Source organism: Muntiacus reevesi, chromosome 10, assembly GCF_963930625.1.
Source record: "Muntiacus reevesi chromosome 10, mMunRee1.1, whole genome shotgun sequence".
NCBI classification, from domain to species: domain Eukaryota; kingdom Metazoa; phylum Chordata; class Mammalia; order Artiodactyla; family Cervidae; genus Muntiacus; species Muntiacus reevesi.
Genome location: NC_089258.1, coordinates 79,368,500 through 79,395,973, shown reverse-complemented (window position 1 = coordinate 79,395,973; position 27,474 = coordinate 79,368,500). Strand labels below are relative to the sequence as shown.

Sequence of the window (27,474 nt, the reverse complement as noted above, 5' to 3'; positions counted from 1 at the left end):
AAATTTCTACGAAAATATGGAATCTAGAAAAACGGTACTGATAAACCTCCTTGCCGGGCAGGGGTAGAGAGCGGCCTTGTGGACAGCAGGGGAAGGAGAGGGCGGGATGCACTGACATGCGCACTCGGGGGAGGCCGCCGCAGAGCCCAGGGAGCTCGGCGCGGGGCTCCGTGACAACCCGCAGGGGTGGGATGGGCTGGTGGGAGGCAGGCTCGCGGAGGAACGCAGGGATGTATGGCTGATTCACGCGGCTATACGGCAGAAATTAACACAATATGGTAAGGAACGGTCCTCCAATGAAAAATAAAAACTAATAATAAAAAACTCAACCAAAATAGCCACCGCCAAAATACATTTAAAATAAACCACAAGCTGAATAATCACCAAAATTGCTTGTTTGGTTATCAGAGAAAAACAGCATTTTTTTCTCCATTGGTTATTTTATAAATAATTGTGACATACATGAAAATAACACTGGACTCAGGTAACTGTAGTTTACTTTTAATTTAACTTTTATTAATAGACAGTTTTGGGTTTGCAAAGATAGTACAGAATTCCCTTATGCTCATCACCCAGTTTCTGCAGTGTTAATACTTTTTTTTTTTTTTTTTTTTTTGCTTTGGTCACACCACACAGCAGCGGGGATCTTAGGTCCCTCACCAGGGACGGAACCCATGTCCTCTGCAGTGGGAGCACGGAGTCCTAACCACTGGACCCCCATGGAATTCTCTGCAATGTTAACACCTTACATAACCCAAATAAAACTGTCAGAATTAAGAAGCTAATGATGCAATACTAAAAAGTAAACTTCAGACTTCATTCAGATTTCACCTTTTTTTTTCACTAATGTTTTTTCCGTTTCCAGGATCCTATCCGTGACCCCACGGTGCACTTGGCTGTCATGACTCCTTGGTCGCCTCCAGACAGTGACAGTTCCTAGGCTTCCCCTTGTCCTTCATGACCTAGTACTAGTCATGAAGAGTACTAGTAGAGTACTAGTCAGTGGTTCTGCAGGTTTGAGGTCTTCTCATGATTAGACTGGGGCTATACATTCTTGAGAAGGATATCATGGGTGACACCCTCTCAGCATACCACGCCAGGAGGTGCGTGCTTCATCATTAGGGATGAACCTGGATTACTTGCTTAAGGTGGTTTGGGGCAAGTTTCTATATGGTGAAGTTACTATTTTCCTTTGTATGTGATTTGGGGGCGATACCTTGTGACTACGAAAACATCCTGTTTCTCCTTAAGCTTCTGACCACTAATTTTAGCATTCACCTGTGGATCTTGCTTATGACAATAATATTGTGATGATCTAACGGTGATTTTTTTATTTCCCTAATTTCTTCTTCACTACTAACTGGAATTCCTCTGTACACATAGATATTTATTTTATTCTTTGGATTATAATCAAACACCACAATTACTCTTTTGTTCAAATTTTTCCAGCTTTGGTCACTGGATGGCCTACAAGTAGGCTTCCACGTCCTAGCAACATGTCTCATCGTTTTTCCTCTCTGTTTTATAAGTACATCCTTTCTTTCTGATACCACAAGATGCTACCTTCAAGCTCATCTTGTATTTTCCCTGTTTCAGTCCTCGAAGAAACCACTCTCCAAGGAGTCCAGTCCTGTTTACTGGAGAATGGTATTTAGAAACCAAATCTAGGTGCTAGGTGCTAGGTGCTCACCGCCTCTAGGGGCTCTCAACAGAAACACCTAGGGAAATGTGTGTGTAATATATATATACGTATGCATATACATAAATGTATAAAACATACATATATACATATAAAAATATATGAAACATATATATATATATATATATATATATGCATTCATCCAGCTATCTATCCCTTCCTCCCTCCCTTTCATGAGTTCATATGAATACATAGTGATATCTCCAACCCAAACCAGCAAGACAAAATTCATTCCAGCCTTTGCCCTTTGCTTATTTGTATTTCTTCAACACTGAGAAACCTGGCTGTCTTATCTACAATATACTTATTTATTTATATGTTCAACCCTAATAAATATAATATAACAATGGTTATACAAGTCATTTGGAAAACAAATTAATTTGGTGTGGTCTGAACTATAGCTTGCATTCCCCATACTGTGACCGATATTTAAGAAATGAACAGACACAAAATCTACTGCTCCTTGAGATGCACGGTTCGGGGGAAATGCGCAACGCGTCATGTATCCACCATCACAACACCAAACAGAACAGCTCGCTCACCCCCAAATTCCCGCTGTTACCTTCTTTCAGCCAATTCCTCTCCCTGACCAGTTCCTGGGAACCACCAGTCTCTCTTCCTTTCCAATAGTTTCGGCATTCTTAAAATGTCACATAAATGGTTTATTGTACTTGGCAAAACATATTTAAGATTCATCCATACTGTTGCGAGAATCAGCAGTTTGTTCCCGTTTATTGCTGAGAACGATTTTATTTTCTAGACATAGTTTATTTATGTGTTTACTTTCCCCTACCTGACCTCCAGCTTGACCAAGGTAAACTGATTTGTTTACTTATTTTTACATCTATTATTTTGTTTCTGGCTGACTGGGTCTTTGCTCCGCACGTGGGCTTTCTCTGGTTGCGGTGAGCGGGGCTGCTCAGTAGCGGTGATGTGCGGGCTCCTCATTGCCGGGGTCTCTCTTGCCGCAGAGCACGTGCTCTGGGGCGCACGGGCTTCAGCAACTGCAGCACGCAGACTCAGGTGCCCCACAGCAGGTGGGAATCCTTCCGGGCCAGGGATCGAACTGGTGGACCTTGCATTGCAAAGCGGATTCTTAATCACTGTCACACCAGGGGAGCACCTAATTTACGAAGTATATTAAGTATACAACCTAATCATTTGATATACACATACATGGTGAAAGGTTCCCCAATACCAAACTAACCAATTCAATACCTCACATATTTACGGATGTATTTATTTTTGTATATCTCTCAGTAAATCTCTCAGTATCTCTCTCAGTAAATTTCAGTTATACAATGCACTGTTACCAACTGGAGTCACTGTGCTTTATATTATTTCCTCAGAATTTACTAACCTTTCTGCATCAAGTTTGTATCCCCTGAACAGTCTCTACTTATTCCCCTACCCCTTAGCCCTGGAAATCACCTTTCTACTCTGTTCCCGTTTAGTTGCCAAGTTGTGTTCGAACCTTGTGACCCCATGGACTGTAGCCCACCACTCTCCTCTGTCCATGGGATTCTCCAGGCAAGAATACTGGAGTGGGTTGCCATTTCCTTCTCCAGGGAATCTTCCCAACCAGGAATTGAACCTGGGTTTCCTGCATTGCAGGCAGATTCTTTACCGACTGAACTATGAGAGAAACCCTCTGTTTCTGTAGGTTAAACTTTAAAACTTAACTTTAAACTTAACTTTAAAACTTTTAACTAAACTTTAAAACTAAAGAGCCTCTTGATGAAATTGAAAGAGGAGAGTGAAAAAGTTGGCTAAAAGCTCAACATTCAGAAAACTAAGATCGTGGTATCTGGTCCCATCACTTCATGGCAAATAGATGGGGACATAGTGGAAACAGTGATAGATTTTAATTTGGGGGTCTCCAAAATCACTGCAGATGGTGACGCAGCCATGAAATTAAAAGACATTTGCTCCTTGGAAGAAAAGTTATGACCAACCTAGACAGCATATTAAAAAGCAGAGACATGACTTTGCCAACAAAGGTCCGTCTAGTCAAAGCTATGCTTTTTCCAATAGTCACGTATGGATGTGAGAGTTGGACTTTTAAACAAAGCTGAGCACAGAAGAATTGATGCTTTTGAACTGTGGTGTTGGAGAAGATTCTTGAGACTCCCTTGGACTGCAAGGAGATCCAACCAGTGCATCCTAAAGGAAGTAAGTCCTGAATATTCATTGGGAGGACTGATGCTGAAGCTGAAACTCCAACTCTTTGGCCACTTGATGCAAAGAGCTGACTCATTGGAAATGACCCTGATGCTGGGAAAGATTGAAGGCAGGAGAAGGGGACAACAGAGGATGAGATGGTTGATGGCATCACTGACTGAATGGACATGAGTTTGAGTTAAACTCTGGGAGTTGGTGATGGACAGGGAGGCCTGGTGTGCTGCAGTCCACGGGGTCCCAAAGAGTCGGACACAACTGAGCGACTAAACTAAACTGAACTGAAACTTAAAAAACAATTCTAGATATAAGTGAGTCCCTATGGTATTTAACCTTATTTGATTTATTTCACTTAGCATAATGCCCTCCAGTTCATCCAGTTTTGTCAAAAATGACAGAACTTCTTTCCTGTTTTAGGACTGCACAGTATATCTCTTTCTGTGTGATATCTTTATCCATTCATTCATTCATAGATGGACACTTGGTTGTTTTCATATTTGGCTATTGTAAATAATGCTGCTCTAATCATGGAAGTACAGAAACCTCTGAAATAATTTCTTTATTTTGGCTATATATCTAAAAGTAGGATTGCTGGAACATACGGTAGTTCTGTTTTTAATTTTTTGAGGAACATCTGTAATCTTTCCCCTGGTGGCTGCACCAGTTTACATACAATAGCGTTTCTGTGGGTTCCCTTTCTGTAACAAACTTGCCAGCATTTGTTACCTCTTCTCTTCTTGATAACAGACATCCTAACAGGCGGTATCTTATGTGGTTTTGATGCATTTCCATGATTAAGGATGTTGAACACCTTTACGTGTACCTGTCAACTTCTTTCATGCCTCTTTGGAAAAGAATGTCTACTTAGGTCCTTTCCAAACTTTTTGAGTTATTTGATTTTATGCTAACCAATTATAGAAAGTCATTGTATACTTTGGAATAATTAACCAATTGTCAGATATAAGATTTGCAAAAAACGTTCTCTTATTCCACAGGCTGCCTTTTCATTTTGTCGGTGGTCTCACGTTACGCAGAGCTTTTTAGCTGACACAGCCCCACTTGTTTATTTTTGCTAGCTGCCAAATCAAAAAAAAAAACATCGGTCAAAATCAGTGTCAAGGAGTTTAATGGTTTCAGGTCTTATATTCAAGGCTTTCAGCCATTTTGAGTTGAATTTTGTGTTTGGTGTAAGATGAAGTCCAGTTTCATTTTTTGCATGTAGATATCCATTTTCCTAACACTACTGAAGGGACAATCCTTTCTCCATGTACATGCTTGACTGCCTTGTGAGTTAATCTCTGGGTTATTGGATTCCATTGACCTATGTGTCTGTTTCTATGTCAGTACCATACTGTTTTGATTGTTTTACAGTTTGAAACCAGGAATCTGTGATGCATCCAACTTTGTTCCTCTTTCTTCAAGACTGCTTTGGCTATTCAGGGGTCTTCTGTGGTTCCATACAAATTTTAGCATTGTTCTATTCCTGTGAAAAATGCCATTGGAATTTTGATAAGGATTGCACTGAATCTTTAGATTGTTTTGAGCATTATGAATACTTAACAATATTAATTATTCAAATCCATTAGCACAGAATATTTTTCATTTGTGTCCTCTTCAGTTTCTTCTATCAATGCCTTATACATTTCAGTGTATACTCCTTTAACTTCCTGGGTCAAATTTATCCCTAAGCATTTCATTGCTTTTGATGCCACTGTAAAAATGACTGTTTTCTTAATATCTATTTCTGATAGTTTACTGTTAGTATATAAAATATAACTAATTTTTGTGTATTGGTTTTATATTATTCACTTACTTTATTAATTCTAATAGTTTTTGATAGACTCTTTAGGGTTTTCTGTAATATATTACCCTGCCACCTATAAATAAAGACAATTTTAGTCTTTCTTTTTCAATTTGAATGCCTTTTATTTTTCTCATCTAATTGCCATGGTATGCTTATCTTCTTCCTGATTTTAGAAGAAATATTTTCCAAGGCTGAGCATGATGTTTACTGTGGGCTGGTCACATATGGCCTTTATTATGTTATGTACGTTCCCTCTATACTCAGTTTTTTGAGAGTCTTTATTAGAAATGGCTTTCTTGGTGGCTCAGACAGTAAAGAATCTGCATGCAATGAAGGAGACCCAGGTTCCCCTGGATTGGGAAGATCTCCTGGAGAAGAAATGGCTACGCTCACTACAGTACTCTTGCCTGGAGAATTGCACAAACAGAGGAGCCTGGCAGACTACAGCCCATGGGACTGCAAACAGTCGGACATGACTGAGCGACTGATACACACATACACATTAGAAATGGATGATGAATTCTGTCAAATGCTTTTTCAGCATCTATTGAGATTACAAGATTTGTATCCTCTGTTTTATTAATATGATGAGTCACATCTATAGATTTACAGATTTGACCCATCCTTGCATCTCTGGAATAAATCCTACTTATCTTGACGTATGTTGCTTGTATTGTTGAACTCAGTTTCCTAATATTTTGCCGAGGATTGTTTGCATCTGTATTCATCAGGAACATTAATCTGTGATTTTGTTTCTGAAGCGTCCTTGCCTCATTCTGGTCTCAGGGTGAAGATGGCTTCATAAATGAGTCTGATGGAGATACTCCTGTTCGTTATTTCCTATAGCTTAAGGATTGGCACTCATTCTTCTTCGAATGTTTGGCAGGATTCACCAGTGAAGTCATCGGGTCTTGGACTTTTATTTGTTGTTTTGTTTATTTGATCAGTAATCAAATATCTGTCCAAGTAATTACTAGTAACTGGTCCATTGAGTTTTATGTTTTGGTTTTTCATGATTCACTCTTGGTACGTTGTACATTTCTAGGAATTCACCCTTTTCTTCTACTTTGTCCAATTTGTTTATAAAATAGTCTCTTATGATTCTTTGCATTTCCGTGGAATCAGTTATAATCTCTATTTCATTTCTAATTTATTTGAGTCCTCTTTATTTCAGTCCAAATACAGTCTTGTTTAATATATTCCATTAAGGTTTTGGGAGAAGGAGGTGGCAACCCACTCCAGTATTCTTGCCTGGAGAATCCCATGGACAGAGGAGCCTGGCAGGCTACAGTCCAGCGGGGGTCACAAAGAACTGAATATGATTAAAGTGACTTAGCACTCACACAGTGAGGTTTATGGATGAAATTATCATTTTCCCCTATTTAAACATCAGCCAAAAGAAGCAGTACACAAATACGGGAGCCACTGGCTACACATGGCTACTTAGAACTTAAAGTGTGGGTAGTCCAAATTGAGATGTACAATAAGTAAAAAAAAAAAAAAAAAAAAAAAAAAAAACCACCATATTTCAAGAAGATTTAGTACAAAAAAGGAAAACATTTCAACAGTTTTTATACCTATTACATATTGACATGATAATATTCTAGATACACTGGGCTAAACACAAAATAATTTATAAAATTACTTTTACCAATTTTGTTTTATAATATAACTACTGAAATTTTTTAAATTACTTATGTAGCATGCACTTCATTTCCTTTGGAAAGGCTGTTGTTAGAGAGGCCTGTATATCCTAAGACATATTAAAACCAAAAACAAAAACAGGAAAATGATAATTGAGAAATGTGAACACAATACTGCTGAGTACAACCCTGACAGTAAAATGAGGGCTGAAAGTACTCAATCCTGCAAAACAGGTGTGCTTCGTATTACAAAAGTTAATGAAAAGACCAAGTCACCTTACAGCTACATTTGCTTTATTCCTTGAGTCACTGCAGGATTTTATTGCTTTTACAAATACCGTAAATCTCTGTGTTTTCCCATAAGGGGGGCTGTTTCCACTGTATATGGGAGCAGATATAAATTAATCCAATTTACTGATAAAAGAATTGTATACATTTATCTGCTCTCAGCAACAGAGCTTTTGTTGTTCTCAAAGTAAACTGCATCTTAGGTCCTGGACCTCGACCACCCAATGACTCACACATGATTACAGAGGACAGCATGAAGAATGTGCTGGGAAAGTGAACTCGTTTCTACAGAAAATAGCCCACCCAACTAGGACTTCTCTGTGCACACTGAGCCACCAAGACATACAAGTAATTCTGTTAAATTAAGAAGAGACATAGCAGGGCTCTCTATCTTACTTGTGAGGAGAATGATTCGTATCATATATTTGTACATTTAAAGACCTAGAGTATATTCTACTGAGATTCCAGACATCCCAACACCTTACAACCTACAAAATTCCCCAGCACATTCGGCATTCTGTCCTCCGTGTAGTCATGTTTGAGCCACTGGGTGGTCTAAGTTCAGGACTTAAGATGCAGTTTATTGTGAGAACAACAAAAGCTCTGTTGCTGAGAGCAGATAAATCTGTTTCTCTGTTCTTTCTAAGATCGATTGTAAATCACAAATTTACTGTACCCTATATTACTTGTGACTTTTATTTTTAAACAAAAAAGATAGATAAGGAATCATACTAGTCCACCCAAGTCTTATATTTCACCGGATCAACTGCTTCTTAAAATTGGCAAGAGCTGAACATCATTACACTGACCCAGCCACTGAACAGATTTTGAACTACCCCATTTTGGCAAGTCTTAGCATAGTACTGTTTCAGCTGTATCAAAGCTGTTACGCTAGCACCAAACTCAAAAAGCAAGCTATCTTGAAGGGACTCAGTTATATGAAATCTAAATTCTGAATTTAAATATAAATTGGTGGAACTTTCATGTATGTGTGTGTATGTTTGTGTCTGGGGAACGGAGGGAGTAATAGCTGAAAGGAAAACAAAAACCTTCTCCAGAGCAGAACTGGAATATTTACTTAACTTGAATTCATTCAGAAACAAACATGAAGACTATGATAATGGAGCTGGACAATAAAGGTAAGCTCCAGAAATTTTCACCATTCAAACTGAAATTCTTAAATTATTAAATTAGCACCTTCTCATCCCCCCTACCCCAAACACTGGCAGCCACTATTTCACTTTCTGTCTCTATGAATTGGATGACTCTAAGTATACTGCATATCAGTGGAAAGCATTTGTCTTTCTATGGCAGGCTTATTTCACCTAGTATAATGTCTTCTAGGTCCACTTATGTTAGCACAAATGACAGGATTTTCCCATTTTTTTCTGGCTGCATAACATCCCATTATATATACTCCACAACTTGATCCATTTATCCATGATGGATACTTAAGTTGTTTCCATGTCTTGACGATCATAAATAGTGCCGCTTCAAACATGGGAGTGCAAATAGCTTTTTGAGGTTACTATTTTCATTTCCTTTGGATATATTCGCAGCAGTAAAATTGCTGGATCGCATGGTAGCTTTGTTTTTAACTTTTTGAGAGACCTTCATGCTTTTTTCCATAGTGGCCATACCAGTTTACAATCCCATTAACAGGGCAGAGGGGCTTCCTTTTTTCCACAGCCTTGTCAGCATCTATTGTCTCTTGCCTTTCAGATGATGGGCATCCCTAATAAGCATGAGGTGCTATCTCACTGTGGTTTTGCATTTCCCTCATGATTAGTGATATTGAGCATCTCCTCGTGTACCAGCTGGCCTTTTAAGTACAACTTCTTTGGGAAAATGTCTAGTCAAGTCTTATGCCCATTTGTTACTTGGAATGTTTGGTTTTTTGCTATTGGATTGCATGAGTTCTTTATATATTTTGGATATTACCCCTTATCAGAAAATATACAATATTTCCTCTTACACAGGTTGCTTTTTGTTTGTTTGTTTGTTTACTTTATTTTACTTCTATCTCTTCAGAACAAGTTACTAAATAAAGTGGCTGAATCTCTGTTCTTCACTCTAGCATCTTTGACTTTTAAAGTTGGTTTTTAATTGAAGTATAGTTGATTTACCTTATTATATTTGCTTTTTCACTTTGTTGGTTATTTCTTTTGATGTGTAGAAGCTTTTTCTTTCATGTATTCCCAGTTGTTTTTGATTTTGTGGCTTGTCTTTTAGGTGTCATATCTAAAAAATCATTGCCAAAACCCACATCAAGATTTTTTTCTCATGTTTTCTTCTAGGAATTTCATGGTTTCAGGTCTTACATTCAAGTCTTTAACCCATTTTGACTTAATTTTTGTGAGTGGTATAAGATAGGTATCTAGTTTTATTCTTTTACATGTGAATATCCAATTTCCCCAGCAACACAGATAAAGGAAGTTTTCCCCATTGAGTATTCTTGGGTCCTTTGTAAGACATCAGTTGACCATATGTGCTTGGCTTATGCTGGAATCTCAGTCCTGGTCCATTGATTTTTTTTTTTTTTTTTTATCTATTTTTTTTTAAGCCATTATCACACTGCTTTCATCACATTACCTTTGTAGTATAGCTTGAAATTAGGGAGTGTGATGCTGCCTGCCTGGATGGGACCCAGGGTCTGCAAGGCTCACGGTTTGGGACCCTGAATCAGTCAAGAGTGTGCCCTGAACATCCTAGTTGGGTGCACTTACTGGTTTTGCCTTGTAGATGGAGGAAGCCTGGGGCTGTGCTCCGTGTTCAGAACCATTGTAAACAGGGCTCCTGATGGGCAGCTCAGCTTCCTGGGTGCTCTGGTGAGGTTCCCTGGCTGGGTGGGTACAAGCTGCAGGTGGCAAAAAGTGGGGCTAGGCTAGGAATTAGTCCCCCTTCCTGAACTCAGCCAGAAGAGCAGCTCCAAGGCCACTGATGTTCTGTGCGTGGTCCTGACTCCAGCTGACCTATGGCTCAAGTTCCCTGGCCAGACAGCTTTGGCTCTAGGGGACGAGCAGCTCTGCTTCCCCTCCTCTCGGCTTGAGCATTGCTGGATGGTGCAACTTCCAGGAGTCCACAGCAGCTCTTCCTGTCAGATGGGGTTGGGGCCACACCTGGCAACAGGTATGACTGTGACTCTGCTCTTCTGCCTAGGCTGGAGTCAACCAGGCTCCAGGGCTGCAGAAATTCCTCATTGGGGACCTTGTTTAGGCAGACCTACATGCTGCTCAATTGCCCTGGTCCGCCTGGGCCTCTGACTCGGGGCAGCAGATGAGCACAGCTGCTGGTTGGGTTAATAATCGGCCCTGCAGGCAGGAACGGAGTCTGCAAGCCCCTCTTCCTCCCCTGTCTCAATCAGAGGCCCAGGACCGAGCCCCAAGGCTCCCAGGTGGTTCCCATGGGCGAGATCAGAGCAGGGACTCCTAAAAAGACACGCACAGTGCTGAGTGCGGCGTGGGGGGCGGTTCTGGTTGGCGGCCAGTTCACCATTCTCGCGGGGCGACCGCAGGCTCAAGGGAGACCCCTGTGCACGGTGGGCGGTGGGGGGCGCTGGCCTGGGGAAGGGGCCGTGCAGTCAGCACGCAGCTCTCCTCCTGCCCTTCTGGTGCCGGCGGCTTTGGCTCTGGGGTACAGGGGCACCTCCGACTCCTCTCCGTGTTCCAGGAATCTCTCAGGGGCGTCTTTTTTTGTTACTTGTTGTTCTTAGGAGGCGGAGTAAAGTCGGGAACAACCTGTGCTGCCATCTGGATGACGTCCTTACTTCTTCTTCATTGACGTATAGTTAATGTATAACATTATGTAAGTTACAGGTGTACGATACAGTGATTCATGATTTGAAAGGTTACACTCCATATATAGTTATTATAAAATACTGGTTATACTCCCCACGCTGTACCGGTTTCCTTGTAGCTTCTTTTATACAGAGTAGCTTGTACCTCTAAACTTCTACGTCTGTTGCCCCTCCCTGCTTCTCTCTCCACTGATAAAGGCAAGCTGGTTCTCCTTGTGACTGGTTTTTTTTTTTTTTTTTTGGTGGTTGTTGTTATATTGACTAGTTTGCTTTCTTTTTTAGATTCCACATATAAGTGATATCACATAGTATTTTCCTTTCTCTGTACGACTTATTTTACTAAGCATAGTACCCTCTCCAAGTCCTTTCAGGTTGCTGCCGATGGCAGAAGTTCCTTCTTTTCATGACTGAGTACTATTCCAGTGTGCATGTTTGTGCGTGTGTGTGTACGTGTGTATCACATCTTTATCTGTTCACCTGTGGATGTTCACTTAGGCTGTATCCCTATCTTGACTACTGTGAACAGTGCTGCTACGCACATTGGGCAGCATGCATCTTTTTGAGTGAGTGATTTTTCAGAACACAGAATTTTAGGTTGGTGAGGTTTGTCTGTCAACCCTTTAAATGTCTCACTATACTCTCTGCTTACACAGTCTGAGTCAGAAGTTCTTGGGTTTGTTCCTTCAAAGGTAAGGTGCTTTTCTCATCCAGCTTCTTTCAAGACTTCTTTCCTTATCTTTGATTTTCTGCAGGATGTAAATGAAAAGCCTGGCTGTACTTTTTCTTTTTTCACAGCTGTAGTTTTTATCCTGCCTGGTTTTCTCGGTCTCCCGGATTGACGGCTTGGTGTCTGACCTTAACTTGGGGAGATTCTCAGTCATTGCTGCTCCAAGTATCTCCTGGTCCCTCTTCCCCAGGCCTTGTGGGCGTGTCACTCTTTTTCTCTCTTTTCTCTTTCTGACCCTCATTATGTGCATGTTCTTAATCTTTTGAAGTTGTCCCAGAGTTCTTGGATATTTTGTTCCTTCTCCTCTTCCAAGTGTTTTTTCTCTTTGCTTTTCTGTTTTTGAAGTTTTTATTGACATATTCTTAAGCTCACAGAGATTCTTTTCTCAGATGTGAACAGTCTACTAACAAGCTCATCAAAAGCATTCTTTACTTCTGTTACAGTGTTTTTGATCCCCCGGCATTTCTTTTTGATTCTTCTTAGATTTCCATTTCTTTGCTCACACTGTCCATCTGTTCTGCATGCTGTCTACTGTATTCATTAGAACTCATGGCATAGTAATCATTGTTGTTTTAAGTTCCTGGTCTGACGATTCCAAATTTCAAGCCATGTCTGAGTCTGGTTTTGATGATGGCTCTGTCTTTCCAAACCATGCATCTTTTAGTATGGCTTGTAAATTTTCTCTTGAAAGTCAGAATCAGTGTACTGAGTAAAAGCAACTGCTACAAACCGGGGCTCTCATGGGGAAGGGAAGCATTCCACAGCTCTCGGATCTGGTCTCGGTCTTTAATCAGCCTGTGCCTCTGAACTGTGAACTTCACTGTGCTTCTCAGCACCTACCCCAGCATCCCTCGGCAAACCCAGAGGGTCAGGGTTGCTCTGCTCCTTTAGTTCTGGTTTCTCAGACTGTATTCAAGTTACGGGGTGCTGAGCCTAGCACGTCCGGCAGTCACTCAGATCCCCACTGCCTTCTCCAATCTAACATTCTGGGGGGCCTTGAACTTGGGGTTATAAAGTGGATGACTCACTTCATTTGGCTCAGTATTTTGTGTACATACTTCTCTTGCCAGAACATTAAAAACAGGAGTGGGGTATGAATTAGGTCCTCCACCTTGAGCATCTAGTCATTACCATGAACATCATCCTAACTTAATTTCTTAACCCCACAACCACCCAAAATAGATAGAAGTTATCAACGCAGTGAAAAATCAAGGTTCAGACAGGTCAGCCTCTCATGGGCAGGTAATGGGGGGCCTTCCTGATTAAAAAGATTTGAAAGTCACCATCTACAGGGATGCCTGTGGAGCACAGAAGGCAGCGAGCAGCCAAGCCCTCGCTTGTCTCCAGGAGAGAGTCACTGCCAGCTCGGAAATGATTACAAGGAGGCTTCAGCTGCCAGGCAGTGTGCGAGGCAGTGGGAAGATCAAAACGATTAAGGCCCTTTGAAGGACTCATAGTCCAGCAGGGGGAAGAACATAAATGATAATGCGTAGTATGTTTTTATAAAAAGGAGTATTATAATACACACTTCGATAGAGTTGAGCACAAACCAGTGTAGGTCCAGCGAGAAGGGAAGAGTTCATATCAAACACGCTGAATAACAAGCAAAAGAAATCTGTATGGAGTCTAGTGGGGTGATGAACTGTGGTGATTATCATACAGCTCCAAGAATTTATAAAAAACCATGAAATCGGACACTTAAGTGGATGACTTTTAAGGTATATACATTATACGGGAGATCAAACCAGTCAATCCTAAAGGAAATCAACCCTGAATATTCATTAGAAGGACTGATGCTGAAGCTGAAGCTTCAATGCTTTGGCCACCTGATGTGAAGAGCTGACTCACTGGAAAAGACCCTGATGCTGGCAAAGATTGAGGACAGGAGGAGAAGGGGATGACAGAGGATGAGATGGTTGGATGGCATCACCAACACAATGGACATGAGTTTGAGCAAGCTCCGGGAGATGGTGAAGGACAGGGAAGCCTGGTGTGCTGTAGTCCATAGGGTCGAAGACTCAAACGTGACTGAGCGACTACGAACAACACAGTTACACCTCAGTAAACCCATTCCTAGAAAACGAATATAGTGGTTGATGCAGGCACAGAACATTAAGTTGAATATAAACCCAATACTGTGATCAAGTGATTGCTGGAAAATAAAGTGAAGAGTAATATTATAAAAAATGTGCTGACTTGTCATGGGGCTTCCAATTTACATCATGTGGCATAGGCAGGTTGAATTTAAATTGGACCTGTCTTTGTCACTGACCAAAAAAAAAAAAAAAAGAAGCTCAATTTTAAAGTTCTGATGAAAACAGGAAATACATTTTATTTTCTAAAATTACCTTATTCTGACACAGATATCTTACCTGTAAAAAAGAGAATATGCTTTATTAAAAATGTCAAGCTCCATCATTAGCCCTTTAACACTAACAAGAATGCTGCCAGATTAGGAGGAGGTAGGTTTTCTGAAATAAAGGACCTGACCACATGTACAATTACTATAGCATGCTTTCCAAACTGAAAAAAATAAACTGCAGATATTAATAGAGTTTAAAAAAAAAAAATTGTTGGAAGTATTCTGGGGTCAAGACTAATGTTAGATGTTTTCAAAAGATGTACTATGAAAATTTTAATGGACAACTAAAAATAACTTCCTCATTACTGATCAGGCTAAATTTTTCACCTAGGAAAATGTAGGTTTTGTGTGTATATTACCATGTATACATACAAAGTGCTCAGTGGAATCCAAACAACTATGGTCTAAAATGTCCCAGGTACTATGCTAGCCATTGTGTGCATATTCATGTAGAAACTATATTTATTCTATTTTCTACTAAGCAAAGGCTTAGCAATTGATAAAGATGATATAAAATTCTAAATTGTCAGCATATTAGGAAAAAACTTTCCTTATAGCCCAGCCTCTGTAATTTTTTGTATCTCAAGGACTTAAGTTGCCTTGGGAGGAGTGGGCTACTGACATTACAGCCACATTCCATTTGCTCTCCAATCTGTTTGCTCAGCATATTCTACAGTTAAAGATAATATTTGTAAATTATATCGCTTTCATCATTGTTTTTCTGGATATTAAAGCTGTTAGAGCAATAAAATCCTTAAAAATTCTAAGTATCCATCTCAATCTCATCATTGAGATGCCACTTACACAGAGAGCTGACTTTTTTTTGTTTTTAACTTGCCCTTAATTTTAAAGCTAGAAGTTGGGTGACAAATGTGTCCAGTTTCCTATCTACCTGAGTTCAACATATTTGAGCTGGCTGAGGAAAATAGCTACTTACAGATTAAATGCTAAGCGTGAGCTATGATTCAGGTTCTTCATAAAATTATACTTCAAAAAGTTAAGTGAAAAAAAAGAAAAAAAATTTTTTCCTTTTTGCTTTTATTTTCTTTTAAAGAAAATTTTCTTTTATTTGCTTTTTATTTTCTTTTATTTTATTTTCTATTACTCCTTAATTTTCATTTTCATTTCACTATAACCTTGCAAAAAAAAAAGACCCTATTTTTAAAGCAAACTTCATATATATTTCTTAAATTTTTTGTGTTTTTGTTTTTGTTTTTAATGTTACATTTTTAAGAGTCTAACCTCTACTCTAGATTTTTAATCTTTTTCAGTATTTGATATCAATTTTCAACATTTAAGAATCCAATATTCAATATTGGGAATGGCAGGACATACTTAAAGTAATGAAAGAGAATAACCTACAACCTAGATTACTGTACCCAGCAAGGATCTCACTCAGATATGAAGGAGAATTCAAAAGCTTCACAGACAAGCAAAAGCTGAGAGAATTCAGCACCACCAAACCAGCTCTTCAACAAACGCTAAAGGATCTTCTCTAGAGAGGAAACACAGAAAGGTTGTATAAACGTGAACCCAAAACAACAAAGTAAATGGCAACGGGACCATACCTATCAATAATTACCTTAAATGTAAATGGGTTGAATGCCCCAACCAAAAGACAAAGATTGGCTGAATGGATACAAAAACAAGACCCCTATACATGCTGTCTACAAGAGACCCACCTCAAAACAAGGGACACATACAGACTGAAAGTGAAGGGCTGGAAAAAAATATTTCACGCCAAACGGAGACCAGAAGAAAGCAGGATAAGGAAGCTGTGGTACATATATACACAATAGAATATTACTCAGCCATCAAAAAGAATTCATTTGAATCAGTTCTAATGAGGTGGATTAAACTGTAGCCCATCATACAGAGTGAAGTAAGCCAGAAAGACAAAGATCATTACAGCATACTAACACATATACATAGAATTTAGAAAGATGGTAACGATAACCCTATATGCGACACAGAAAAAGAGACACAGATGTATAGAACAGACTTTTGGACTCTATGGGAGAAGGCGAGGGTGGGATGATCTGAGAGAACAGCATCGAAACACGTATATTATCAAGTGTGAAACAGATCACCAGCCCAGGTTGGATGCATGAGACAAGTGCTCGGGCCTGGTGCACTGGGAAGACCCAGAGGGATGGGATGGGGAGGGAGGTGGGAGAGGGGATCAGGATGGGGAATACATGTAAATCCATGGCTGATTCATGTCAGTGTATGGCAAAAACCACTACAATATTGTAAAGTAATTAGCCTCCAACTAATAAAAATAATTGGGAAAAAAATAAATAAATAAACTGGATGAATTTGTTAGTTCAAAAAAAAAAAAAGTTAAGTGACAGAATTTTCCCTAACTCTACACCCTGAAAATCTTCCTTTAAATACTAAAATCCAGGATTCATATTCAGTATCATTTTTAACCAACAAATTTTTAAGCAAAATCAACTCCTCAGCTCAAAATCTAGTAATCACTTTTTATAACTAAGACATTCCTGTTTTTTTGTTCCTTATCTTATACTCAAAACATTTTCACTGAACTTCTAAACAGAACAATCAAACCAGTAACATCCTTTATACTTTTACCTAATGTTCACATAGATTATCTTCTAAATTTGTGAGTTCCACCTAATATTAACATTAGAATTATTATTAAGATTCCAGCATGATTAGTATTCTTCAGTTAGGCATGTAAGTAAGTAAGTAAATGTTAGTCACTCAATCGTGCCTGACTCATGTAAGGGTGACCAAACTGAGCGATGATGGTAGAGCCCAAGAAAAGAAAATCTGTCACTGCTTAATCTTTTTCCTCTTCTGATTGCCATGGAGTGATGGGACCGGATGCCATGATCTTAGATTTTTGAATGTTGAATTTCAAGCCAGTTTTTTCACTCTCCTCTTTCACCTTCATCAAGAGGCTCTTTAGTTCCTCTCCACTTTCTTCCATTAAAGTAGTATCATCTGCATACCTGAGGTTGTTGGTTTTCTCACAGCAATCTAGATTCTAGCTTGTGATTCATCTAGCCCACCAATTCTCATGATGTACTCTGCATATAAGTTAAATAAGCAGGGTGACAATATACAGCCTTGATGTATTCCTTTCCCAATTTTGAACCAGTTGGTTGTTCCATGTCTGGTTCTAACTGTTGCTTCTTGATCTGCAGACAGGCTTCTCAGGAGACAGTTATGGTAGTCTGGTACTCTGATCTTTTTTTTTTAATCTTTTTAAGAATTTTCCAGTTTGTTGTGATCCACACAGTCAAAGGCTTTATTGTAGTCAATGAAGCAGATGTTTTTCTGGAAGTCCCTTGTTTTCTCCATAATCTAGCAAATATTGGCAATTTGGTCTCTCGTTCCTTGGCCTCTTTGAAACACCACTTGTACATCTGAAAGTTCTTGGTTCACCTACTGTTGAAGCCTAGCTTGAAGGAATTTGAGCAAAATCTTACTAGCATGTGTAATGAGCACAATTGTACAGTAGTTTGAACATTCTTTGGCACTTGCCTTCTTTTGGGACTAGAATGAAAACTGATCTTTACTAGTCCTATGGCCACTGCTGCATTTTCCAAATTTGCTGGCATATTGAATGCAGCACTTTAACAGCATCATCTTTTAGGATTTGAAATAGCTCAGCTGGAATTCTATCACCTCCACTAGCCTTGTTTGTAGTGATGCTTCCTAAGGCCCATTTGCCTTCACACTCCAGGATGTCAGGCTCTAGGTGAGTGACCACACTATTGTTATCCAGGTCATTAAGACCTTTCTTGTATAGTTCTGTGTATTCTTGCCACCTCTTCTTAATCTTTTCTGCTTTGGTTAGGTCCTTACTATTTCTGTCCTTTATCATGCCCATCCTCGCATGAAATATTCCCTGGATATCTCCAGTTTTCCTGAAGCGATCTCTAATCTGTCCCATTCTATTGTTAACCTCTATGTCTTTGCATTGCTCTTTTAAGAAGCCCTTCTTATCTCTCCTTGGTATTCTCTGGAACTCTGCATTCAGTTGGGTATATGTTTGCCTTTCTCCCTTGCCTTTTGCTTCACTTCTTTCCTCAGTTGTTTGGAAAGCCCCCTCAGACAACCACTCTGCCTTCTTGCACTTCTTCTCCTTTGGGGTGGTTTTGGTGACTGCCTCCTGTATGATGTCACGAACCTCCATTCACAGTTCTTCAGGCACTCTGTCAGCTCTAGTTCCTTGAATCTATTCATCACTTCCATTGTATAATCATAAGGGATTTGATTTAGGTCATACCCAAATGGCCTGGTGGTTTTCCCTACATTATTCAATTTGAGCCTGAATTTAGCACTAAGGAGCTCATGATCTGAGCCACAGTCAGCTCCAGGTCTTGTTTTTGCTCTATAGAGCTTCTCCATCTTTGGCTGCAAAGAATATAATCAATCTGATTTTAGTATTGACCATCCTGTGATGTCCATATGTCAAGCCATCTCTTGTGTTGTTGGAAAAGGGTGCTTTCTATGACCAATGTGTTCACTTGACAAAATTGTTAGCCTTTGTCCTGCTTCATTTTGTACTCAAGGTCAAACTTGCCTATTATTCCAGGTATCTCTTGAGTTCCTACATTTTCATTTCAGTCCCCCATGATGAAAAGGACATCTTCTGCTGGTGTTACTTCTAGAAGGTCTTCATATAACCATTCAACTTCAGCTTCAATGGCATCAGTGGTTGCGGTACAGACTTGGATTACTGTGATGTTGAATGGTTTGCCTTAGAAATGAATCGAGATCATTCTGCAGTTTTGAGATTACCCCCAAGTACTGCATTTTGGACTCTTCTGTTGACTCTGAGGGCTACTCCATGTCTTCTAAGGGATTTTTGCCCCTAGGAGTAGACATAATGGTCATCTGAATTAAACTTTCCCATTCCCATCCATTTTAGTTCACTGATTCCTAAAGATGTTGATGTTCAATCTTGCCATTTCCTGCTTGACCACATCCAATTTAGCTTGATTCATGAACCTAACATTCCAGGTTCCTTTGCAATATTGCTCTTTACAGCACTGGATTTTACCTTCACCACCAGATACATCCACAGCTGATTCCCTCTTTGGCTCAGCCACTTCATTCTTATTGGTGTGTGGGTGCTAAGTCGCTTCAGTTATATCTGTCTCTTTGTGATGCTATGAACTATAGCCCCCCAGGCTCCTCTACGCATGGTGATTCTCCAGGCAAGAATACTAGAGTAGGCTGCCATTTCCCTCTCCAGTGGCCCGTGTTTCATCAGAACTCTAAAGGATGACCAGTCCAACTTGGTGGCTCTGCACAGCATGGCTCAGGACTTCATGGAGTTACACAAGCCCCTCTGCCACGACAAGGCTGGGGTGCCTGGAGAGAACACCAGCCAAACTAACGTTCATTTAAAAAATGATAAAGAGCCCAAACAATGGCCTGCTGCTACTGCTGCTGCTAAGTCACTTCAGTCGTGTCTGGCTCTGTGCGACCCTGTAGACAGCAGCCCACCAGGCTCCCCTGTCCCTGGGATTCTCCAGGCAAGAACACTGGAGGGGGTTGCCATTTCCTTCTCCAATGCGTGAAAGTGAAAAGTGAAAGTGAAGTCACTCAGTCATGTCCGACTCTTAGCGACCCCGTGGACCATAGCCTACCAGGCTCCTCTGTCCATGGGATTTTCCAGGCAAGAGTACTGGAGTGGGGTGCCATTGCCTTCTCCAAACAATGGTCTATTGGTATTTAAAACCGCACTTCTGAAAGCTGAAGGCTTCTATAACACAGGATCCAACAGACAAAAACGTCCATGTGCCAGGACATCACGTTCAGCCAGGACAATCCGATATAGAAGGGTAGACAGAAAACAATTTAATTTATAAGCTAAAACAAAGGCATTGAACTATTCTGGTAAATTGAGTTATAGAGTAACATAAAATAGCATAGATTATCCATGATACAAGTTGTAAAAAAGCTTATTCAGAGTTAAAGAACAGCTATACATAATGAAAGCAAGGTCAATGCTGCTGCAACCCAGACACGGGGGGGAAGCAGGAGAGTGGAAGGCCCAAAAGTATATTATTTACATTTAATTCCGCTGTGTGTTTTAAGAACGAAGCTGGCTATGTGAATTTTTAATGCTTCTTACAATTAAACATTGTATTTAAGTCTAAATACAGTAACAGCAGTACACATGAAGGCCCAAAACAGAAGAAGACCATTAACTTTCCTTCTGAATGAGACTGCACTTATTTTCCCTTTTCTGTTAATTGCTATAGTCTCTGAAGGTCCACTGGTAGCTAAATTTTAAGCAATTCTAACTCAAGTTATAAGTGCCTCTCATCCACTTCAACTCACCTTACCATCCATCCCAATCAGAAAGAGTAATCACCCCTTATTTTAAAAAAATAAATAAGTAAATAAAAATAAATACATGTTTGTCTATTAGACTGTAAGATTTCTTAAGGCCAAGGAAAATATCTTAATGCCTTTTCTTCTCTGTAAATTTCCAGCATACTGCCTAGTACAAAGGAGCTTTATGAATAAAGAACAGCCTAACAAAGGAAGTGGGGAGGACATGGTGATTGTCCTGCAGGAGGGAGCCAAGACCTTCCACAGGCACCTGGCTGACTGCACCCCTCACTGCTGCTCTTACGTGTTTGTCCAGGTACAGTCCACCCCCTCCAGCTGCTCCTACATGACGTTCTTATTAGGTAGAGAACCTCGGTCTTTTTCAAATGCGTATCTAGGTTTTACCACAGGGCCAGGCACAGAAAGAGCTGCTTCAAAGGTTGTTTGTGGGATAGATGAATGACCAGTAATTCTGGAAGCATTTCATGAGACTATAAATTTAACATAAATCTCTCTTAATATACATTCAGCCCTGATCCCTGCCGAGCAAAGACTTGCTAAGAGTATGTGGCTACAGACACAGAAAGAAACACATTTAAGTCAGTTCTAATGAGGTGGATGAACCTAGAGCCTATCAAATACAGTGAAGTAAGTCAGAAAGAGAAAAACGAATGTCGTGTATTAATGCATACATACGGAATCTAGAAAGAAGGTACTGATGGGCCTGTCTGCAGGGCGGCAGTGGAGATGCAGACAGGGAGAACAGACCTGTGGACAGAGTGGGGAAGGAGAGGGTGGGGCGAGTTGAGGGAGCAGCACTGAAACATATGCATCATTATATGTAACACAGATGGCCAGTGGGAACTCGCTGCATGACGCAGGGAGCTCAGACTGGTGCTCTGTGGCGATCCAGAGGGGTGGGATGGGGTGGGATGGGGGGAGGTGGGAGGGAGGCCCAGGAGGGAGGAGACACATGTGTGTGCTGCGCTGGGCTGAGTCGCTCGGTCGTGGACTGCAGCCCGCCAGGCTCCTCCGTCCACGGGATTCTCCAGGCAAGGGCACTGGAGTGGGTAGCCATGCCCTCCTCCAGAGGATCTTCCGAACACAGGGATCAGACTCAGGTCTCCCACCTTGCAGGTGGATTCTTTACCATCTGAGCCACCAGGGAAGCCCATGAATCCTGGAGAGGGTAGTCTATCCCTTCTCCAGGGGATCTTTCCAACACAGGAATTGAACGGGGGTCTTCTTCATTGCAGGCAGATTCTTTACCAGCTGAGCTACCAGGGAAGCCCAGACATATGTATACCTACGGCTGATTCATGTTGATGTATGGCAGAAAACAATACAGCATTATAAAACAATTATCTTTCAATTAAAAAATAAATGATAATAATAAAAAAGAGTGTGTGGCTACAGAGAAGTGAGGCAGCATGGTACTGCCAAGGGGAGCCAGGATTGCTAGAAAAGCAGATTCTAGCCTTGTCCCTACACTAGTTCTGTGACTCTGCATTTGTTAATAAATGCTTCTTGGCTTCATTTACCTAATACATGAAATGGGAATACTGGACTGTACTTTTCAAAAAATTTTTCTTCAGTACAGATTACTTGAAAAAAGTAGTATTCAGCAGAACTCTATCTATTTTAAAAAGATAAAAACGGGGGTACTTGGGTTGTTTGAAGTAGGTGTGATGCTTGTGGGCGGTAGAACTGGGTCCCTGTCAAACTCCCCTTTCCCCTCACTGACATCACCTAGGCAGGTGCCTAAACATCTCCCTGAATCCTTGGGCTCCATGGAACCCAGTTAGGACAACCAATGAACTCTAAGTTCCCTCCAGCTAGAGCATTCCAAAATTCTAAGATTTGATTTCTTCTAAGGCTCTAAAATCAACGTCAAACCCCAAAGAAGCAACCCAAGTGTCTATCAACCAACGAATGGATAGAGAAGATGTGATGTATAAACACAATGGAATACTACTCAGCCATATACAGAATGAAATTTCCCATTTGCAGCAACATGGATGGGTCTCGAGGGCAGTATGCTAAGTGACAAGTGAGAGAGAAAGACAAATACTGTGTGATCCCACTTAAATGTGGAATCTAAAACATACAGCAAATGACTAACTGCAGCGAGAAGGAAGCAGATTCACAGACGTAGACAACAAGCCGGTGGGGAGAGGGAAGGTGGGAGGGACAATACAAGGGGAGAAGATGCAGAGGCACAAACTGCCAGGTACGAAATACGCTACGTGGATACACTGTGCAACATGGGGGTGCAGCTGGACTTAACAGCTGTGAAAGGAATACACCCTTTAAACCTGAATCACTATGTTGTGCACTTGTAATTTATGTAATATTGGACACATCACGCATACTTTAATAAAAATAAAAGAGCATCAAGGTTCCTCCTATGCAGGTGAATGTCATCCTACAAACCCTGCAGCAGCACCTTTCCTATAGCTCTTGTCTAAACTTACACAGCTGCGCAAAATCTTTGAGGAAGCGCTACTTCTTCCCTGCTGTTGCTACTCTTTCTATGGACTTCTCATGCGGACTTCATTACACACAAGTACCATACTCCTCAAAGCTTATCTATCAATATCCTGCTATAACTAGTGTCGTAGGAAATAGGATTAGAAAATCTTGATCTATAACGATAAGAAGGAGATAATTAGAATAAGTGTATGGTACCCACAGCATGTGTATTAGATTTTGGAAAAAATTGTGGAATTTTTTTACCTACTTTACTCGTATTTTCTTTCTGAATGCCTTTTTTTTTTTTAAAATAAAAAGATAACTAATTATACACAGGCAGAGCAAACAGTTTAAAATAAGAATAGGAGCATGCTGGTACCAAGAAAAAGACATGGAACACTCAGGGTTTACGTGTCTTACACGGAGAAGATGAGACACTGGTGGTGTGAAATGAGAACTGGCTGTGCAACTAACCCTTCTCCAGATCACTGATGAGGCACAAAGACAGTCAGAAAAGAGCACGCTGTCCATTTACTAACAGGCCAACAAGAGCATACTCACACTGCCCATTCGAGCTTCTCGTTCTTGATCGAGTTGTACAGAGCCTGGAAAGAGAGAAAACAAGATGGAATTACTCTCTTCATCCTGTTCTACATTTGTAATTCAGCAAATGGCAAAAGCCGAGAGGCTTGACTGAGCCAGCCAGGGTTCTCCCAGGGCCCCCGCAGGTCATCCCGTTGGTGCTTCGGAAATGAGGAAGACACGGGTGAGCTAAAGACAGGCAGGCAGCATTCAGAGATACACAGAGGCGTCCCATGAAGCAGAAAACGCCTTTCCTAACTACGACACACAACGCCGGGCTACGTTCTGCCACAGAAAAACACAGGACCAACTAAGATTACATCACGTAGTCTGTTTTTCTTATCCGAAATATGGTCATATAGCTTCACTACTTTGGAAATGGCAACTTCCAAACTGCCTTTGGAATGCTTGGTTACAGATTTTATGTTACGTAAGATCCAATTCATACCTTTTCATTAATGGACTAGATATAACAGTTTCATAACAATGTAATGAGCAAGAGAAACGGAAGGGAGACTGAAGCCCAATTATGGAAAATATCTCAGAGTAATTTCAGAGTTTCTGTATCGATGACTCAGGCAGCCTGCATTGGTCTCACCTCATAATTCTGCCTTACAGTTAGTGAGTGTTACCCTGAAGTGTGTCAGGTGGTAGAGGGGGAGACAGAAAGTTCTCTTAGAGCCTTGACAATAACAATGTCACAGACAAGACAGCACATAAGATCGCCTCACCAGGCTCCCAGCTCCGGTATCTCACATAAACTCTTGTAATCAAGTTGTTCCACTAGGACAACTAACCTAAGAAAAAACCACCTCACACCTCTAGCTACTTAATTCTGAGTAAGATGTTTATAATGTAAGGAAACACAAGTGCATCTCTAAGACATAAAACCAAACCTGCAAACTGCACTGCAGAAGGGATGACTATGTGCAAAATAACAGAATGGATGGAGTTGGAACTTTTTTTTTATTTTTTATTTTTTTTTTTTTAAATATTATTTTATTAGTTGGAGGCCAATCACTTTACAACATTTCAGTGGGTTTTGTCATACATTGACATGAATCAGCCATATAGTTACACGTATTCCCCATCCCGTTCCCCCCTCCCACCTCCCTCCCCACCCGACTCCTCAGGGTCCTCCCAGTGCACCAGGCCCGAGCACCTGACTCATGTATCCCACCTGGGCTGGTGGTCCGTTTCACCACAGATAATATACATGCTGTTCTTTCAAAACATCCCACCCTCACGTTCTCCCCCAGAGTTCAAAAGTCTGTTCTGTACTTCTGTGTCTCTTTTTCTGTTTTGCATATAGGGTTATCGCCACCATCTATCTAAATTCCGTATATATGTGTTAGTATACTGTAATGTTCTTTATCTTTCTGACTTACTTCACTCTGTATAATGGGCTCCAGTTTCATCCATCTCATTAGAACTGATTCAAATGAATTCCTTTAACGGCTGAGTAATATTCCATGGTGTATATGTACCACAGCTTCCTTATCCATTCATCTGCTGATGGGCATCTGGGTTGCTTCCATGTCCTGGCTATTATAAACAGTGCTGCAATGAACATTGGGGTGCACGTGTCTCTTTCAGATCTGGATTCCTCAGTGTGTATGCCTAGAAGTGGTATTGCTGGGTCATATGGCAGTTCTATTTCCAGTTTTTTAAGAAATCTCCACACTGTTCTCCATAGTGGCTGTACTAGTTTGCATTCCCACCAACAGTGTAAGAGGGTTCCCTTTTCTCCACACCCTCTCCAGCATTTATTGCTTGTAGACTTTTGGATAGCAGCCATCCTGACTGGCGTGTAATGGTACCTCATTGTGGTTTTGATTTGCATTTCTCTGATGATGAGTGATGTTGAGCATCTTTTCATGTGTTTGTTAGCCATCTGTATGTCTTCTTTGGAGAAATGTCTGTTTAGTTCTTTGGCCCATTTTTTGATTGGGTCGTTTATTTTTCTGGAATTGAGCTTCAGGAGTTGCTTGTATATTTTTGAGATTAATCCTTTGTCTGTTTCCTCATTTGTTATTATTTTCTCCCAATCTGAGGGCTGTCTTTTCACCTTACTTACAGTTTCCTTTGTTGTGCAAAAGCTTTTAATTTTCATTAGGTCCCATTTGTTTATTTTTGCTTTTATTTCCAATATTCTGGGAGGTGGGTCATAGAAGATCTTGCTGTGATTTATGTCAGAGAGTGTTTTGCCTATGTTCTCCTCTAGGAGTTTTATAGTTTCTGGTCTTACATTTAGATCTTTAATCCATTTTGAGTTTATTTTTGTGTATGGTGTTAGAAAGTGTTCTAGTTTCATTCTTTTACAAGTGGTTGACCAGTTTTCCCAGCACCACTTGTTAAAGAGATTGTCTTTTTTCCATTGTATATCCTTGCCTCCTTTGTCAAAGATGAGGTGTCCATATGTTCGTGGATTTATCTCTGGGCTTTCTATTCTATTCCATTGATCTATATTTCTGTCTTTGTGCCAGTACCATACTGTCTTGATGACTGTGGCTTTGTAGTAGAGTCTGAAGTCAGGCAGGTTGATTCCTCCAGTTCCATTCTTCTTTCTCAAGATTACTTTGGCTATTCGAGGTTTTTTGTATTTCCATACAAATTGTGAAATTATTTGTTCTAGTTCTGTGAAAAATACCGTTGGTAACTTGATAGGGATTGCATTGAATCTATAGATTGCTTTGGGTAGAATAGCCATTTTGATAATATTGATTCTTCCAATCCATGAGCACGGTATGTTTCTCCATCTGTTTGTGTCCTCTTTGATTTCTTTCATCAGTGTTTTATAGTTTTCTATGTATAGGTCTTTTGTTTCTTTAGGTAGATATACTCCTAAGTATTTTATTCTTTTTGTTGCAATGGTGAATGGTATTGTTTCCTTAATTCCTCTTTCTGTTTTTTCATTGTTAGTGTATAGGAATGCAAGGGATTTCTGTGTGTTAATTTTATATCCTGCAACTTTACTATATTCATTGATTAGCTCTAATAATTTTCTGGAAGAGTCTTTAGGGTTTTCTATGTAGAGGATCATGTCATCTGCAAACAGCGAGAGAGGAACTTTTTTTTTAAAAGAGAGATTTGGGCTTATTGGACTCATCTCATTTACTTTAAGATGGGAAAAGGGGGATGAGATGTTATCAAATGACTCATCTTCCAAATGAGGAAATGGCAGGGTCAGAATGTTCCCCGGGTGGCACAGCAGAGCAGAGCAGAACTGCCTCGTAGATTATTTTCTGCCTTTTAACACGTCTGGCCCGAGTGGGGAGGCAGTCTACATGTGTGTAATCAGAAAGACTGCACACGGGTAGTAAATCCCCTTTCTAGCAAAACTCGCTGCAATTCAGGACAAAGATGCTTGGTTACAGATTTTACGTTACTTAAGATGCAATACGAGGATCTTTAGTCACGTCTTGACGGACTCTACAAGATTTCTTCAGTGTGACTGGTCAGTTTAACTACTGGCTAGCTAATAAAATGTAGGACATATTTCATTATTATCAGGACATCATACAGAAATTATCATGTCATCAAATATAAAAATGGTAAAATAGCAGAAGAAAATAAGGGGTAAATCAAGGCACAGAGACCGT

General features: G+C 40.3%; 1 protein-coding gene across 9 annotated transcripts in view; it reads right to left on the bottom strand.

Moving 5' to 3' along the window:
• The window catches only part of PSD3 (pleckstrin and Sec7 domain containing 3), a 475,326-nt gene that overhangs the window by 98,811 nt on the left and 349,041 nt on the right, over positions 1-27,474 (bottom strand). For all 9 annotated transcript variants that reach the window (XR_010658389.1, XM_065901506.1, XM_065901507.1 and 6 more), the window contains one exon: positions 23,852-23,895. Coding sequence is in view for 8 of the 9 variants with exons in the window: in XM_065901506.1 (XP_065757578.1) it covers positions 23,852-23,895 (44 nt within the window). In the remaining variant the exon portion in view is untranslated. The remainder of the gene's footprint in view (positions 1-23,851; positions 23,896-27,474) is intronic.